This window comes from Blennius ocellaris (genome assembly GCF_963422515.1).
Source record: "Blennius ocellaris genome assembly, chromosome: 11".
NCBI classification, from domain to species: domain Eukaryota; kingdom Metazoa; phylum Chordata; class Actinopteri; order Blenniiformes; family Blenniidae; genus Blennius; species Blennius ocellaris.
The window spans coordinates 22,781,515-22,794,923 of record NC_137660.1 but is presented as its reverse complement, the minus strand read 5'-3'; the positions used below and the strand labels follow the sequence as shown (position 1 = coordinate 22,794,923).

At 39.1% G+C, this 13,409-nt stretch overlaps 1 protein-coding gene across 1 annotated transcript in view; it reads left to right on the top strand.

The window, feature by feature from the left end:
- necab2 (N-terminal EF-hand calcium binding protein 2) overlaps positions 1-13,409 on the top strand; it is a gene marked incomplete at both ends in the record, with an annotated part of 130,133 nt that overhangs the window by 34,487 nt on the left and 82,237 nt on the right. Inside the window, one exon of the mRNA XM_080505106.1 lies at positions 12,890-12,998. Within this exon, the coding sequence (XP_080361232.1) occupies positions 12,890-12,998 (109 nt within the window). The remainder of the gene's footprint in view (positions 1-12,889; positions 12,999-13,409) is intronic.

Sequence of the window (13,409 nt, the reverse complement as noted above, 5' to 3'; positions counted from 1 at the left end):
GGAGAAGTCCAAAATCAATTAGCAGTTTGTATGGCAGTTTTGGTGTACACCACTTTACCACTGTCCCAACTACATTGGTTTCAAATGAATGAAAATTCCTTGTGACCTTAGCAGTTAGCAGATCACAACATTTTTCCACTTTGGAAACAGAGATGAGGATATTTGTAGAACTTGCAGGCAAGAAGCCAGAATATGCATGTGTGTGTGTGTGTGTGTGTGTGTGTGTGTGTGTGTGTGTGTGTGTGTGTGTGTGTGTGTGTGTGTGTGTGTGTGTGTGTGTGTGTGTGTGTGTGTGTGTGTGTGTGTGTGTGTGTGGAGACAAAGCAGAGGTAATATACCGAGCCTGAAAGGAGGGTCAATTCCTCCTTGTTGCTATGACAACCCATCACCCCCCCCCCAAAAAAAAAAAAAAAAGATAAACAGCAAGCAGGGCAGAGAGAGGAGAGACTGCAGAAGGAAACCAAATGTCCTCTTTAAAAATACATATAGTGAAAGTAAGAAAAAAGAAAGGGATGAGTATACTGGGTGAATGTGTGTGTCTCAGACAGTGAAGGCATGCAGGAGCTCTCTTCCTCCTCGCAGCAGTGTGTTGCTGCTGTGAGCAGGATGTGGAGCCCAGCAGGATGAGCGAAGTGCTAATTGCTTGTCTTCATAATGCACTAAGAAAGGAGAGAGCAGTTAGCACAGTAGGTTCACCATTTTGGTTGTCCCCCCATTATTCCCCTTCTTCTTTTTCTGTCATGCACGGTGAGCACTAGAGGTCTGCAGCAGTGAAAGTGTTGTATCTTGACGTCTTCACCCCGGTGCCGCCACGCTCAACACCTTCCTGTATCTTCCTGATCATGGAGACATGACCTCCCCCTGCACTAGTCAGACAGAGACTCCGCTCACTGATGCAAAAACATAGGTAAGATTTCAGAGTAAGATGTAGTTTCCATCCCTGTCCTTCCAAGAAAAGACAAGGGGAAAGATGTTTCACTAAGGTCTTGACTCCTGAAGGGAGCAGCCTGCAATGATACAATAAAGTATGTGTGGTAGTAGTATGACTGTTGATAGGGGCCAAAATACTCAGTAAATATGTGGTTTTTTAATCCCAAGCTGTATAATTAATATTTTAAAATGAAACAAAAACACAACAGAGTGGAATCATTAGAATGGGCCAAACAATCTCTTGTTATGTTCAACTTCTTATAAATCTCCTTCCCCTTTTCACAGGTTGGACCAACAGAGTAGCTGCATCAGCAATTTCTCCAACCATTTAGCACTAAAAGCTATTCGCACTAAATTGGTTATAGTTATTAATCTGAATCAGAGACTTCGTTTAAGATTATTGGGGTGCATTTCCCTCAGTAAACAGGACTTGGTGAACTTAAGCGAAATCAAGTCTGCTTTTAAGCAGAGATGGCTGCTTTGGGTAACTCGCTGAGCAGGTTAGAAACTGAATTACAACACAAGTGATGAGTAATAAGCCCACGGAAACCTCAGACACGCTCTTACTTAGTTATTTCATAATGGTAGTCTGTTTCTAACACATTAAATTACATAAATAACTGATGTTACAGTATCACATTGCTTCAAAATGATTGATACAAAACAGTTATGGTTGATCAGCTTTTTCTTATTTCTGCTCTTCATGACTGCAGTATTCTTATCACTGTTGATAAAATACAATGCATTGTATTTTAATGTAATGCACAACGTTATTCTCTTTAAGCGTTCTCTTAATTTGGTTCAGAGATTACATTTTAAATGAACAAACTCTGGGGAATTTACTTTGTTAGTCTGATTCAAGTTGATCCGAATGCCCATGGGCACCAAGCAATCTTCCAAATAAACTTTGATGTGTTTCTGTTGAAGTTTGAACACAGCATATATAAAAGACATCAGCGCCGACCAGATATGGGATGTGACAGCAGATTCCGGATGGTGCGTGCAAATGAGGAATCATTGTTTTTGTTTTTGACTCTCTGAGACACTTTAGCACATTCGGGTGAAATTGCAAGCACAGATAAGCAAGATAATATTTGTTGTTTTTGGTGTCATCTCTTCAAAATCAATGCAAAATGAAGCGGACTGAGCAAGATGTGACAATATTTTTTTTTTCTGTTTCAATCTAGACCAAGAAACTACACCACAAGAATGAATTACATAGCTTATGCATTGCATTTAATACTTAGAGGTGAAAAAAATGCTCATGGCAGGATTTACGTTCAGTGTTGCCACAGAAATTGTGATTCAGACTGTGAATGCTGTTCACTTTATAGAAATATGTGCCAGGATTCGGCACAGTCCATTTTAGAATTTTGCTTTGAAATATCTTAAAACTTACTCTCCAACCGAGTCCAGTTCATTGTTTTTGTATTTCCTGGTCATGTGTCAAACCATCTTGTCCTCGATAAGTGGCATCCCAATAAAGAAACGGGTGTCATGCAAATATAAAAATCTGAAGATTTTAACCCCAGCAGGATGCACACAGTCAAAGTGAATTGAAAGGTTAGTCATAATTAATTTACAATTCATTTGTTTAATTTTAATGATACTGAAAGGTTAAATAGCTTAAATTCTTGGGATCTGAATGTCAAAGCACAACATCAGACAGCAGACTCAAAGGTTTAAAAGTCAACCCAAAGTGACTACCGGGACTTGTATGCTAATTTGATAACCAGAAAAAAAAGTGTTAAATCAATTATTCCAGCAAGACAAGAAGGAAGGAAATACTTCCGAAGGTGAATCAAACCTTGAGTTACTCCAGAATCAATGTATTGTGGTTAGACAGCACGGAAAATGAAGGGGTGTGTTGGTGGCATTTACCAGACCTGCAATTTGTGCCTCAACAGATGTTATGCAGACCCACTTTTTTTCCATGACTGGCTGAACAGGACGATTTTAGCTGCTTGACTTCCTTCTTGCTATTTTCAAAGTGAAGAAATTTAATGAAAGAAGTGGTTTGTAAATGCCACCCTGTTCATGTGCCTTCCTCGGGTCTGCACTGAGTCCCCAATGGCATTACGAGGAAATGAGGCAATTCTCAATGTGTGTGATGTTATTCCTAATTCAGTCATGTTAGTTCACTTCTAATATCCAGTCTGACAAGCACTATTATTTGCAGTTCATGAAATGATTACTCCATCCATTCATCTTCCTTACTCAGTATAGCCCATGGCTTTAGGCAGCGAGCCATCATTTGGACGGTCAATTTTCGGAGATGTCGGCCAAAAAATAGCGGACGTGTTGCTCAAAGCCTCTAAAATATGTGTATAATCGCTATCACTATTTGCCAGTGTCTAATGTTGCCTGAAATTATCTTTATTTGCTGAAATATAGCGAAATATCGGATTTTGGACTTCTGGTTTTGTACTACGGCCAATAATGAGCAATGTGATTGGTCAATTGACCAATCTGGCCTCACATTGAGAAGATTCCAGTTGGAGGAGGGTTAAGGCCTGTCTGTGCACAGGTGAGTGTAGACTTTTCTGGACATCGTCTGCCTTCCCTCCCTGTTAGGACGGTTGAGCTCCATCCCACATAATCCCAGTCTAGATGAAACGGATATAAAACATTTTAAGGACGGTTTGTCTTGTCACAGAGTCAAACAAACAGTTGTTGCTGAGGTATAATGATGGGTTGGTCCTTCAGAGAGTGTGCGTTAATGATGCTGTTTTGGCAGTGAATAATATTCAAGTCCTTTTCACTTTTCAGCACGAGGATGTGTCAAGGACGACACAGCACATTTCCAACAAAGCTGCAGGGCTGTGCAACAATAGGCTGTCAATAACAGTGTGGGATTACATTTTGAAAAGTCTTTGAAGAAGGTCTTACTCACACAGGAATTGCGGAAAATAAATCAGAGGTAGAAAAGCGCTTTCTACCTGTGTCCTCGCTCTGATTTGGCACACTTTGTGCTTGTGTGCTTGTATTTCCCCGATTTAAGCGTTTCGTTAGCAGCACATAAGATTTTCTTTGTGCAAAACTGGAACGGACACAGAAGGAAGGAAGCATGATAAATAAAATCAAAGCTACAGGTCACAAGCAAATTCTCTCCCTTGACCAGAATACGGTGAGAACTTCTTGACTGGAGAAAACTAAATGGACATTCTGTGTATTGGCCTCAAATCTTCAACCACTTTTAACCATTCACACATGCCATAAGAAGCAAAGCTGTAAAGCGAAGCTCTTTCCAGTTTTCTGGGAGAACTTCAGGTGTCTCCATAAAGGACATTTTAACAGTAGTTCAAAAATCAAACTGCTGATCCTATAATGACCTCTACTCTTATCCTCATCCACTTCAGAAATGACAAAAAGAAAAAACAAAATGCAGATAGTTAGCAGTAAAACTCTATTAATGTTTGAATTATGCAGTGAATAATACACATTACCAGGAATCATACATTTATTTTTTTTTAAAAGGTATATATTATGAAAATAAAATGCAATGTCGATATAATACAGATAAGAGACATTAAGCCTCTGCAAAGGTGAGTTTGGATTATTCGTGTAAATAATGATCCATGTAAATGTTTCAACACTTTCAATGCCCGATAGGATCTCTGAGGTTAGAGCTTGACAGACGTGTAAAATCCTGATGATATGATAGTTTCCAGTAAATAATTGTCATGTAAAGTAAAAACCTGAAAGTGCAGTGTGTTTGTGTGAACTTTTGTATGCTTATACAGGATGTTAGTGAATCGAGCCCCGAGGTGACTCAATCAACTTAATGATCTTAAGGAATGTAAAGCACCAACACACAGAAGCTATTTTTTAATCAAACACATCTACTCGCAAGTAAGAAGTGAAAGTTACTGATTCGCATTCAGGTTATTGATATGTTAATATCAGAGTCACCAGGAAATTGCGATCTTGCGATTACAGTAATCAATATTTTTCAATCTCTTCACAATTTCCTTACAATTTGTCTCTCTTTTGTAAAATGCTACGTCGTAACTGCAGAGACCCACTGAAGGTTCCTGATGTTTAAAAAAAAAATAAATCAATATTTCTGCACCTGAAGTTGTGTCTTTGCTCTGGTTCATATCCTATAAAAACTATTGTGATCAAGAACATGCACTTTATATGTCTTTGTATTTGAGTTTTACCAAGCTGTGGATTTGAAAGAGTGTTCACCTTGTTTTGAATGTACAATATGGAGTTAGGAGTGTTATAAATGTCTTATTGGAAAGAAGATTGAGATATTATGCAGCTTTAACCTGCAAACATACAATATACCAACACAAACAATTGAGATGATGATGATGATGATGATGATGACAGCATGATCAGGAAAATATTACCTTTTGTATTAAGTTAACCAAATTAGTTAAACCTGAAACTCATTTTAATAACTTGTGCTTTTTTCAATGTTTTGACATTTGTGTCACACAGTCAATGGGAGAATGTGGAAAATCCACACAGAAATCAATCAAATATCATTTAATTAAGCTTCATTCGAAGAACATTTACTGCAGGTTGGTATAATAGAGAAAATGCGTTGTTAAAATCCTCCTTGTCCAGCAGATTTCAACGACACAGGCTTGTGCTGTTTTGTGAAACGTGAACAACTGAGCCACCAAGATGTATGAAAAGATTTTCTTGTGCTTTTGGCCTCAAATTCTCCATCAGTGATACTGTTAATGCAGTACGTTGTGACTGTTTGACACTCTACTTGGAAAGAAATGCTGCATAATCCATCACCTTTTGCCAATTAGCACTCTCACAGTTTTCTTCTGCTGAACAGTTGTTCCTTTGCTTTATTCCGCCGTTGCACTTTTTTAAATTTCAGAATATTTCCCCTTAAATGCACCATAGCCACTGTTTGCATTGTTTGTTTGTTTTAGCAACATAATGTGCTAATGCACAGGACCTTGACACAGCAGGATTTAAGCATGTAAATGTCCCTGTCAAACACAAAAACACAAACCTGCACTTTTTTAGCATCTGGATAATGTGTGCTGAGCTCGGGATCCGAACAGCAGAGGGCAATGAATTAAGTGGTGAAGCAGCTGGCCTGTCCCACCTCTAATTTCACTTTGTATGTGTTATCCATATGCGTGTTCATCTGTTTGGGCATTTGACCGTCTGTTGCTTTAGTGCAGTGAAGCCATTAAAAATACCCTTTAACATTGAAACTTAACATATTTTTAATGCTCTATCACACATCTATTACTCATTTTTGCATGATGAATTACAAATGATCTACTATTGACTTGATTGAACTCATGACAGTGTACTTTAGTTTCCATGCAAATGTTGCCGGACACTACCATAATGTCATGAGTATCTTGCAGGAACACCCCAATGGGAGTGACCATTTATCAATGTTCCATTTTAATTTAATTTGTAACACACTTTGTCCAACACGATGATGGTTGCTGATGAGCCAATCTCAACTGACTAGGCAATTTTAAATGAGCTAAAAATAACATTCTGAAATTATAATTAAAAATGATACTGAAAAAAAACAAAACACCACTATTACTCCAATAAAAGCTGATAAAAAATCAAACTGAGGGACTTTTCCCAAGCAGTCTCTCTCACTCTGTGGAATAACCAGGTTTCGTTGTTTTGGTTGGTGGTTCCCAACCTTTTTTTTTTTCAAAATTTGTGTTTTGCTGATTGCTTAAGAAATTATTCATCATCCAGTCTATATGTTAAGATTCCGTACACTTTTCATCTCTCATTCAAAAGGAAATTACATGCGCTTATATTATTTCCTTCCTATATTCTCTCTTTCCTTATAAAATTGTGCATGTATATTAAAAGCATATTCTCATTCTGGATACATAATGTGACTGCTCAAATGAAAACATTGCAATTTCCTTTCCATGGTAAAAGTCTTTACCATGTCATCATTTCATCCAGTTTTATATCCCTGCTGTTTATATTCAAGTGGGGGTCATTTCCTGCACATTTGAAATTATTTCCTTCTCCTGATTTTCGAGGGCAATTCGAGCAAATCGTTTTTGTTTCTCTGGGCGAGCGGATGTCACGGGTGTTGCGCGTCGCTTATCGTTGGGTTTTCAGGGTGAACTGCCAGCTCTGGTATTGGAACAATAAGAAGCAGCTGAAATTATCCATGGATGCTGCTCAGTAGCAGACTGCGAGGCTTGACTGTCCCATTAGGGGGGCGCAAAAGGAGAAACTCAGTAGAGATCACGAAAGCGACACATTGTGACTGCAATGCCACAGACTTGAGTATGTGAAAGTGGTGCAGTAAAGGTCGAGAACTACAGAAACTATAGTGGGGGTTTTTTGTCAGACATATGTAATTTGGCAGGACTTCATGCTTTAGGAAATTAGGTTAGCTCGCTATCTGCCTCGCTTGAGTGGTGTGTCGCCGAAGAATTCCTAAGAGGGTCTAACCAGGCTAGCCGGCTGCATGCGGCAAATTGGGTCACTGCTGAATTAAACACACAGCTCTGCCTCACTGCTGCAGAGAAGGCCAGGTTAGAAATTCAGCAAGCCTGAACGCATACAGTCAGGCTTGGGGGAACGAGGAGGGAGAGAGTCACCAACACGACACGGGAAGTGTCATTTCAGAAGTCCCGCTCAAACAAACACGCCTTCTGTCGTGGAAAGGTTATGCCAAGCGTCACCAAAAGAGAGAGCAATTTGGAAAGCCGTTTTCTGACTCGGCATCAGTTTGTGCAGCGGAAACCAACATGGCACAGCATCCGAAAGACACGTTCCACTTTGTGATTCTCTAACAAAAGGCTAGAAGAAAGGAAGGGAGGAATAATGGGAGAGAAATTTGACAGAAGGTGGGCAGGATGCGGGAGGGGAGGTAAAACGTGTGTGATGTGCTCTTCTTGTGAAGTTCCTGGAAGTTTGTTTTTGGTTTTGGTTTTTGACAGTTTATTAGTCTGCTTCCAAAACCTGAAAAATCTTCTTTCTGAGATGTGCTCTCAGAAAGACAGAAGAAATGGTAAAAAAACAAACAAAAATAAAGCACATTCACTTCAAGATATTTATTTGCAATATATACAGATAAAATAGACATTTACAATGAAAAACTTACTTTGCTCTTACCTCTTGATATCAAAATGAGCTCACATTTGGAAGTCTTGAAGATTATACAGAGACAAGGCTCTAAGCAGAAGGCTGCCATGTGAATTCAAACCTTCTGTCAGGCTGAAGTGCTCTTGTCCCTGCGGTCTCTCAGTGCTCTGCAGCCATCCCATAGCTCGACCCGCTGCATCCATTCAGCCACACTCAAGGACAAACAAGTCTTTGAGGGCAAGGGAATTAATATTTGATATCCAGCTCTGCATCATGTGGTGGGACAGACAGTCAAGCCCAGTACCAGCAACAAAGATGGACAATGGACTCTATGCCATGAGAAAGCACTCCCTAGTGCAGACACTGTGAGCTGCACCGCAGAAACAATAGATTGAATGAAAAAAGGAAAACGTGATACTTTCCAGTATGGTTGCAAATATATTGTTATAGCAAAATTAACAATGTGCATATTGCAAAAAAAAGAACAATTGTGTTTTCATGTATTGTGCCTTTATGATCTGCAAATACAAAATTATTAAGATGAATGAAATGCACAGTCTATTTTAAAATGAGAAAGTTTGTGTACTGCTGCCCATTGGACAGACGTGAGAAGCACATAAACACACAAATCAAAGTAAAAAAAAATTACCATGGGCAAAGTCAGAATTGATTCACAACTGAAATATTGCCGATCTGAAATACAGATGCAGATTTAATATAAATTACAAGCCTGAGAAAAAAAACACTTTAATTTTAAAGAACAAAATCTTGTGTACAAAGAAATTAACATAATCTATTTAACACACTTTTTCGCAAATCTCACGTTCATGTAATATTGTGTAGTCCCAGTTTCGAATAATACCCTGTAATAGAAATTTAGATTTTGTAGCTCTAATATTTAGTTACTTATACTGCCAAAAGGAAACATGATTTAAAGCTTTTTGTTTGTATACTGACACATAATAGAAGGACTGTATAGTATGAAAGGTAAATGCACTCTGCCAAAACAGTGTCCATGTAACTTCCACGTGATTAGCACAGGACCCATAAATTACACAAATCATCTTTCAAAGGATGGAAGTAAAGAAGGTAAAGTTTCTTTGGGAAGGTGTCCTCCATTGGACGGGCTCCTATTCTACTGCATTGGTATAAAAGTGTGCTCAAGGGTGCGTTTGTATAGTATGTGATCACTGTTGTGGTTTGTGTGGTTAGGTTTTGAGCTGTCCCAGATGAAATAGGAGCAAGCACATTTTGTTGTCTCATAAAACTGTGCATTCAGGATAGCGCTCTTGCAAAAACCCACAGTGTGATGGCTCCGTCTTCTCCTTTTTTTCCCGCCCTATGTGTATAAACACCACCGCAACATTTGACCATTTTACTCCAATTGCTCCAGCTACATACGTGGATGACATTCAAAGTGATATTAGTTTTATATTTTGACATACGTTGTAGCTGTGTGATTCTTGAGGTTCAAAGTGTTGCATGAAGTTGCGTTATGAGGTCTGGTCAATGACATGTGAGCCTTCTGCCTCTCAATAATCCTACAAACTGAAATGCCCTTTAATCCGTTTCTATCAGTGTCATTGATGAAGAGCTGCTTCTCCTAGGTTACATTAGAGGGACCTCTAGTGGCTGTAATAGTTATGAAGGAATCAATGCGAAATATATAAGTAGGGAAAAGTTCATTATTATCACTCCAGGAGTATCATTTTATAGCCCCCACTGAAAACACTAGAAGACATAGACATATGATAGGAGCTTACTTTGAATTTTTATATATATGTAATTAAACAAACAGCAACTGAGGCACTGTGATGACGTGTGTTGTCACTATGACAAAGAATAACTAAAATCCATATTGTTCATAACAAAACAGTAACAGTGTTATGATAAATAATGAAGAACGTCAACAATAAAAAAAACAAAAAACAAAAACAAAATACCTGTATTATCCCACGTCCATACATGAAGACCCACTGAGCTTAAATTTGTGAGAAGATGCGCTTTAGCTCAACTTCTAAGGACGTGGCACCAAACTGAGTCGATTACGTTAATTCACATGATGTGAATGCAGTCAGAGGGAAAACAGACATGAAGAGTGACTGTTGACCAGTGAGTAATCTTCCAATCATTTCCCCCATTTCACCCAATGCATGTTTCAAATGTTTCGTTTAAATGACGTTTCAAGTGAAAATGCACTGTTTTTATAATGCAATTTTATTCCAATTTTATTCCAGAAAAGGTTTGCATTTACACAGCAACATTTTCAATATACAAAAACGCGTCCCATACAGAAAATGGTATAAACGCCACAAATGTTGGAGTTCAGCATGTTAGGCCACTAGTTGGTACTGTTGTTTGTTTTTGTAATAAAACCACACAAACTATAAACATTAACAATGGTTGGCTCTCAATTATAAATCGACCAAGTCCCAGGAGAATATGGACTGGGAGTCACTTCACGCTTGTTGTCCATCTACGAGCACATGTGCAGAATGACTATTTATTTTGACACGCTCAGTCGCAGTGTTATAGAAAAGTTCCATTTACAGTGTTGCACTGTTCTTGTGTAAACGGACGCCCAAAACTTGTCTGGAAGACACAGAGCCACAAGTTACTCCCACGAGAGGTCGAAGACTTTGCATGGCTGCTGTCACCATTAATGTGTTTGGGTGAATGTGACCAATAGTGAAGTTTAATTCATCAGATATACAGTATATCCATATCCATCAGTATTGGCTAGCCCTTGTTATGAAATAAAGGGTTTTTAAGATAGTGCTTTCAAGTGCTTGCACATCATTGAAAAGTCTGGTAAAAGCTATTAAAGACATCAAATGTATGATAATTGAAGCCATGCTGTCTTTCTCAGTCAGATAATGAGACAGCCAAAGTGTCAAGTGTTCAGCTTAGCATTGAAAAAATTCAATACTTACCAGTACTACCAATACTTAGAGCTGTATTTTCTTTCTTTTTCTGGATGTTACATAAGACGATGAGAAATCCAGTATGGCTTCCTGAGCGTGCCGGTTATCAGTGCGCTCCCAAAAGGCCTCTGGGTTTAGAAACATAATCGGCATTGTGTGCTTACCAAAGTGCAACACAGGCAAACAGCGGGGATTCAGCTAAAGGTTTGTGGCAGACTGAAGTGCATGCAGGATTGATTTCACAGCAGCTTGAGAAGGCACTGAAGACAGCCATCGCGCTGAGCGTTGAGCGAGCGTTCGTGTTTGTGAGGATGAGAACACGGCACAGCAAGGCAATGGGGTATTGAACTTGTTCTGAATTATATATGGGCATTAGCAGAGTCAGAAAGAAAGTTGGAAACTTTAGTACGTGTGGATCATTCCTGGTTGTATTTTAGTTCGTGCTGCAGATCTGATAAAAAAAAAAAAAAGCTGAAGTGGACCCTGTTACAGGAGGGAAAAGATAAAGAGTTCGTCTCTCCATGTCGGTAGAGGCGAGAAGTGCTTTGACTTTTACAGATTTTTATCAGCTGAACAAAGATCAGGCCCACCTGCTTGTCGGAGATAAGGCTTTAAAGCCTTTTTTACTCACCGTTGGTCCATTTTTTATTTTTTTTAAATAAAGCACCAAAGTTCCTTGGCATGAATATGGGTGATAATAGAGACACTGCTAACAATAAAAAACTAAAATGCCAAGCTAAGATACATGGGGTTTTCTTCAACAGGGGTTATTTTGAATTATAGTCTGTGAAGCTGTGCAGGTTTTGAGGAAGATTTGATCATCATGCTAACACGTGCTGATGTGGAATAGTACTTTTTGGAATTTTGCTGATGATATTGTCTGTTGAAATGTTTCTTATTGGTCTATTTACTCATAAATCTTTAAAGGTGAAGAATGTTTAAATTTTGGGGGGAAGCGTCTTTTCACCACTGTGATGTAGCACATTTACTATGTCTTTACTCTTAGCATGGCCTCACAAATACTCAGACATGACTAAACATCTTCTGTGTTGTTGTTTTTTTCCTTTACCGTTCTTTTTTTATTGGTTGCCACATTCAGGTTTATTTGCTGCAGTGTACTGATATATTTAGTATATATACATTCCTCACCAATACGCCCAGTGCTCAATCAGTGGTTGGTGAGCATTTTCAGTAAATCACCCACAAAACACATGCACAATCTATTTGCATGTAATCTATCAGACTTTATTAATAAGTCAGGCCCTATATGTATGGAGGTCTTCTTCTATCAGGCAAAATGTTCCCTTTTTTATCTAGCATCGATGGTCTGGGAGTTAAGGTTATGCAAAATAAGAAGCGGACAAGATAGGAGGGAGTTATTGCAAATGCGACTGGTGGTTGTGTAAACATTTTTCAGGACATAGTATTTAAGGTAAAAATAACCTCGAAGGAAGAAGCCAAATGACTGCACTCAGCAGGACCTCTTCTCTGCAGATTCTATGTAATCACTATATTCAACAGTTGTAAAAATATTCTAGTTCAGATTGTAACAGCAAACCAAAACCAGCAATTTCCGGTGCCATGGCACTTTTGAGTCATGCTCTCAAAGAAGAAAATATTGCCTTTAGACTTGGGGAAACTTACAAAACTTTTTGGTTTAACGACAATAAATATGTCTTTGGTCAAATGTAATCCCCACTGAGGAGAACAAATGTTTTTTTGAGAGCATTTATATCTGTGCAGAGCCATTGCAGGTTTCCATGATGACCTGCACCGTCACCTGGTTCTCTTTCATCTGTTTTTAAGGCAGCACTCTACCTGGTTGTTTAATCGGACAAGCCTTCATAATCACACTGAGAGACACTTGTTAATTGTCAGGAGTGAATGTTCAGGGAGCTGTGATGGATTTATTCCGTGATGGCGTCTCTTCCCGGATGGCTTTATAGTGATGTGTGCATTCGTCTCTCCTGCAGATGACGGGAAACTGTCTCTGGATGAGTTCCAGGCTTTCTTCTCCGACGGCACGCTGAACGAGGAGGAGCTGGAGAAGCTGTTTCACACCATCGACTCTGATAACACCAGGTCAGCACTACGGCAACACCTCTTCCTGAGTGTGTGTGTGTGTGTGTGTGTGTGTGTGTGTGTGTGTGTGTGTGTGTGTGTGTGTGTGTGTGTGTGTGTGTGTGTGTGTGTGTGTGTGTGTGTGTGTGTGTGTGTGTGTGTGTGTGTGTGTGTGTGTGTGTGTGTGTGTGTGCGCGCATATATTCCTGCAGCATGCAGAAATGAAAAGGCACACAAATCTGCATGCGTGCACACTCACCTTGCCATGACTTCTGATCATATTGATGATAAACACACTTTTTGTTCTGCTGCTATGAAAATATCCTCAAAAAATTGAACCTGTGATGAGATAAAATAAAAAAAAATACAGAGGAAGCAAATTCTAAAAGCCGAGGGGAGAACTGCAGAGAGACATCCTCACCTGTTTTTACA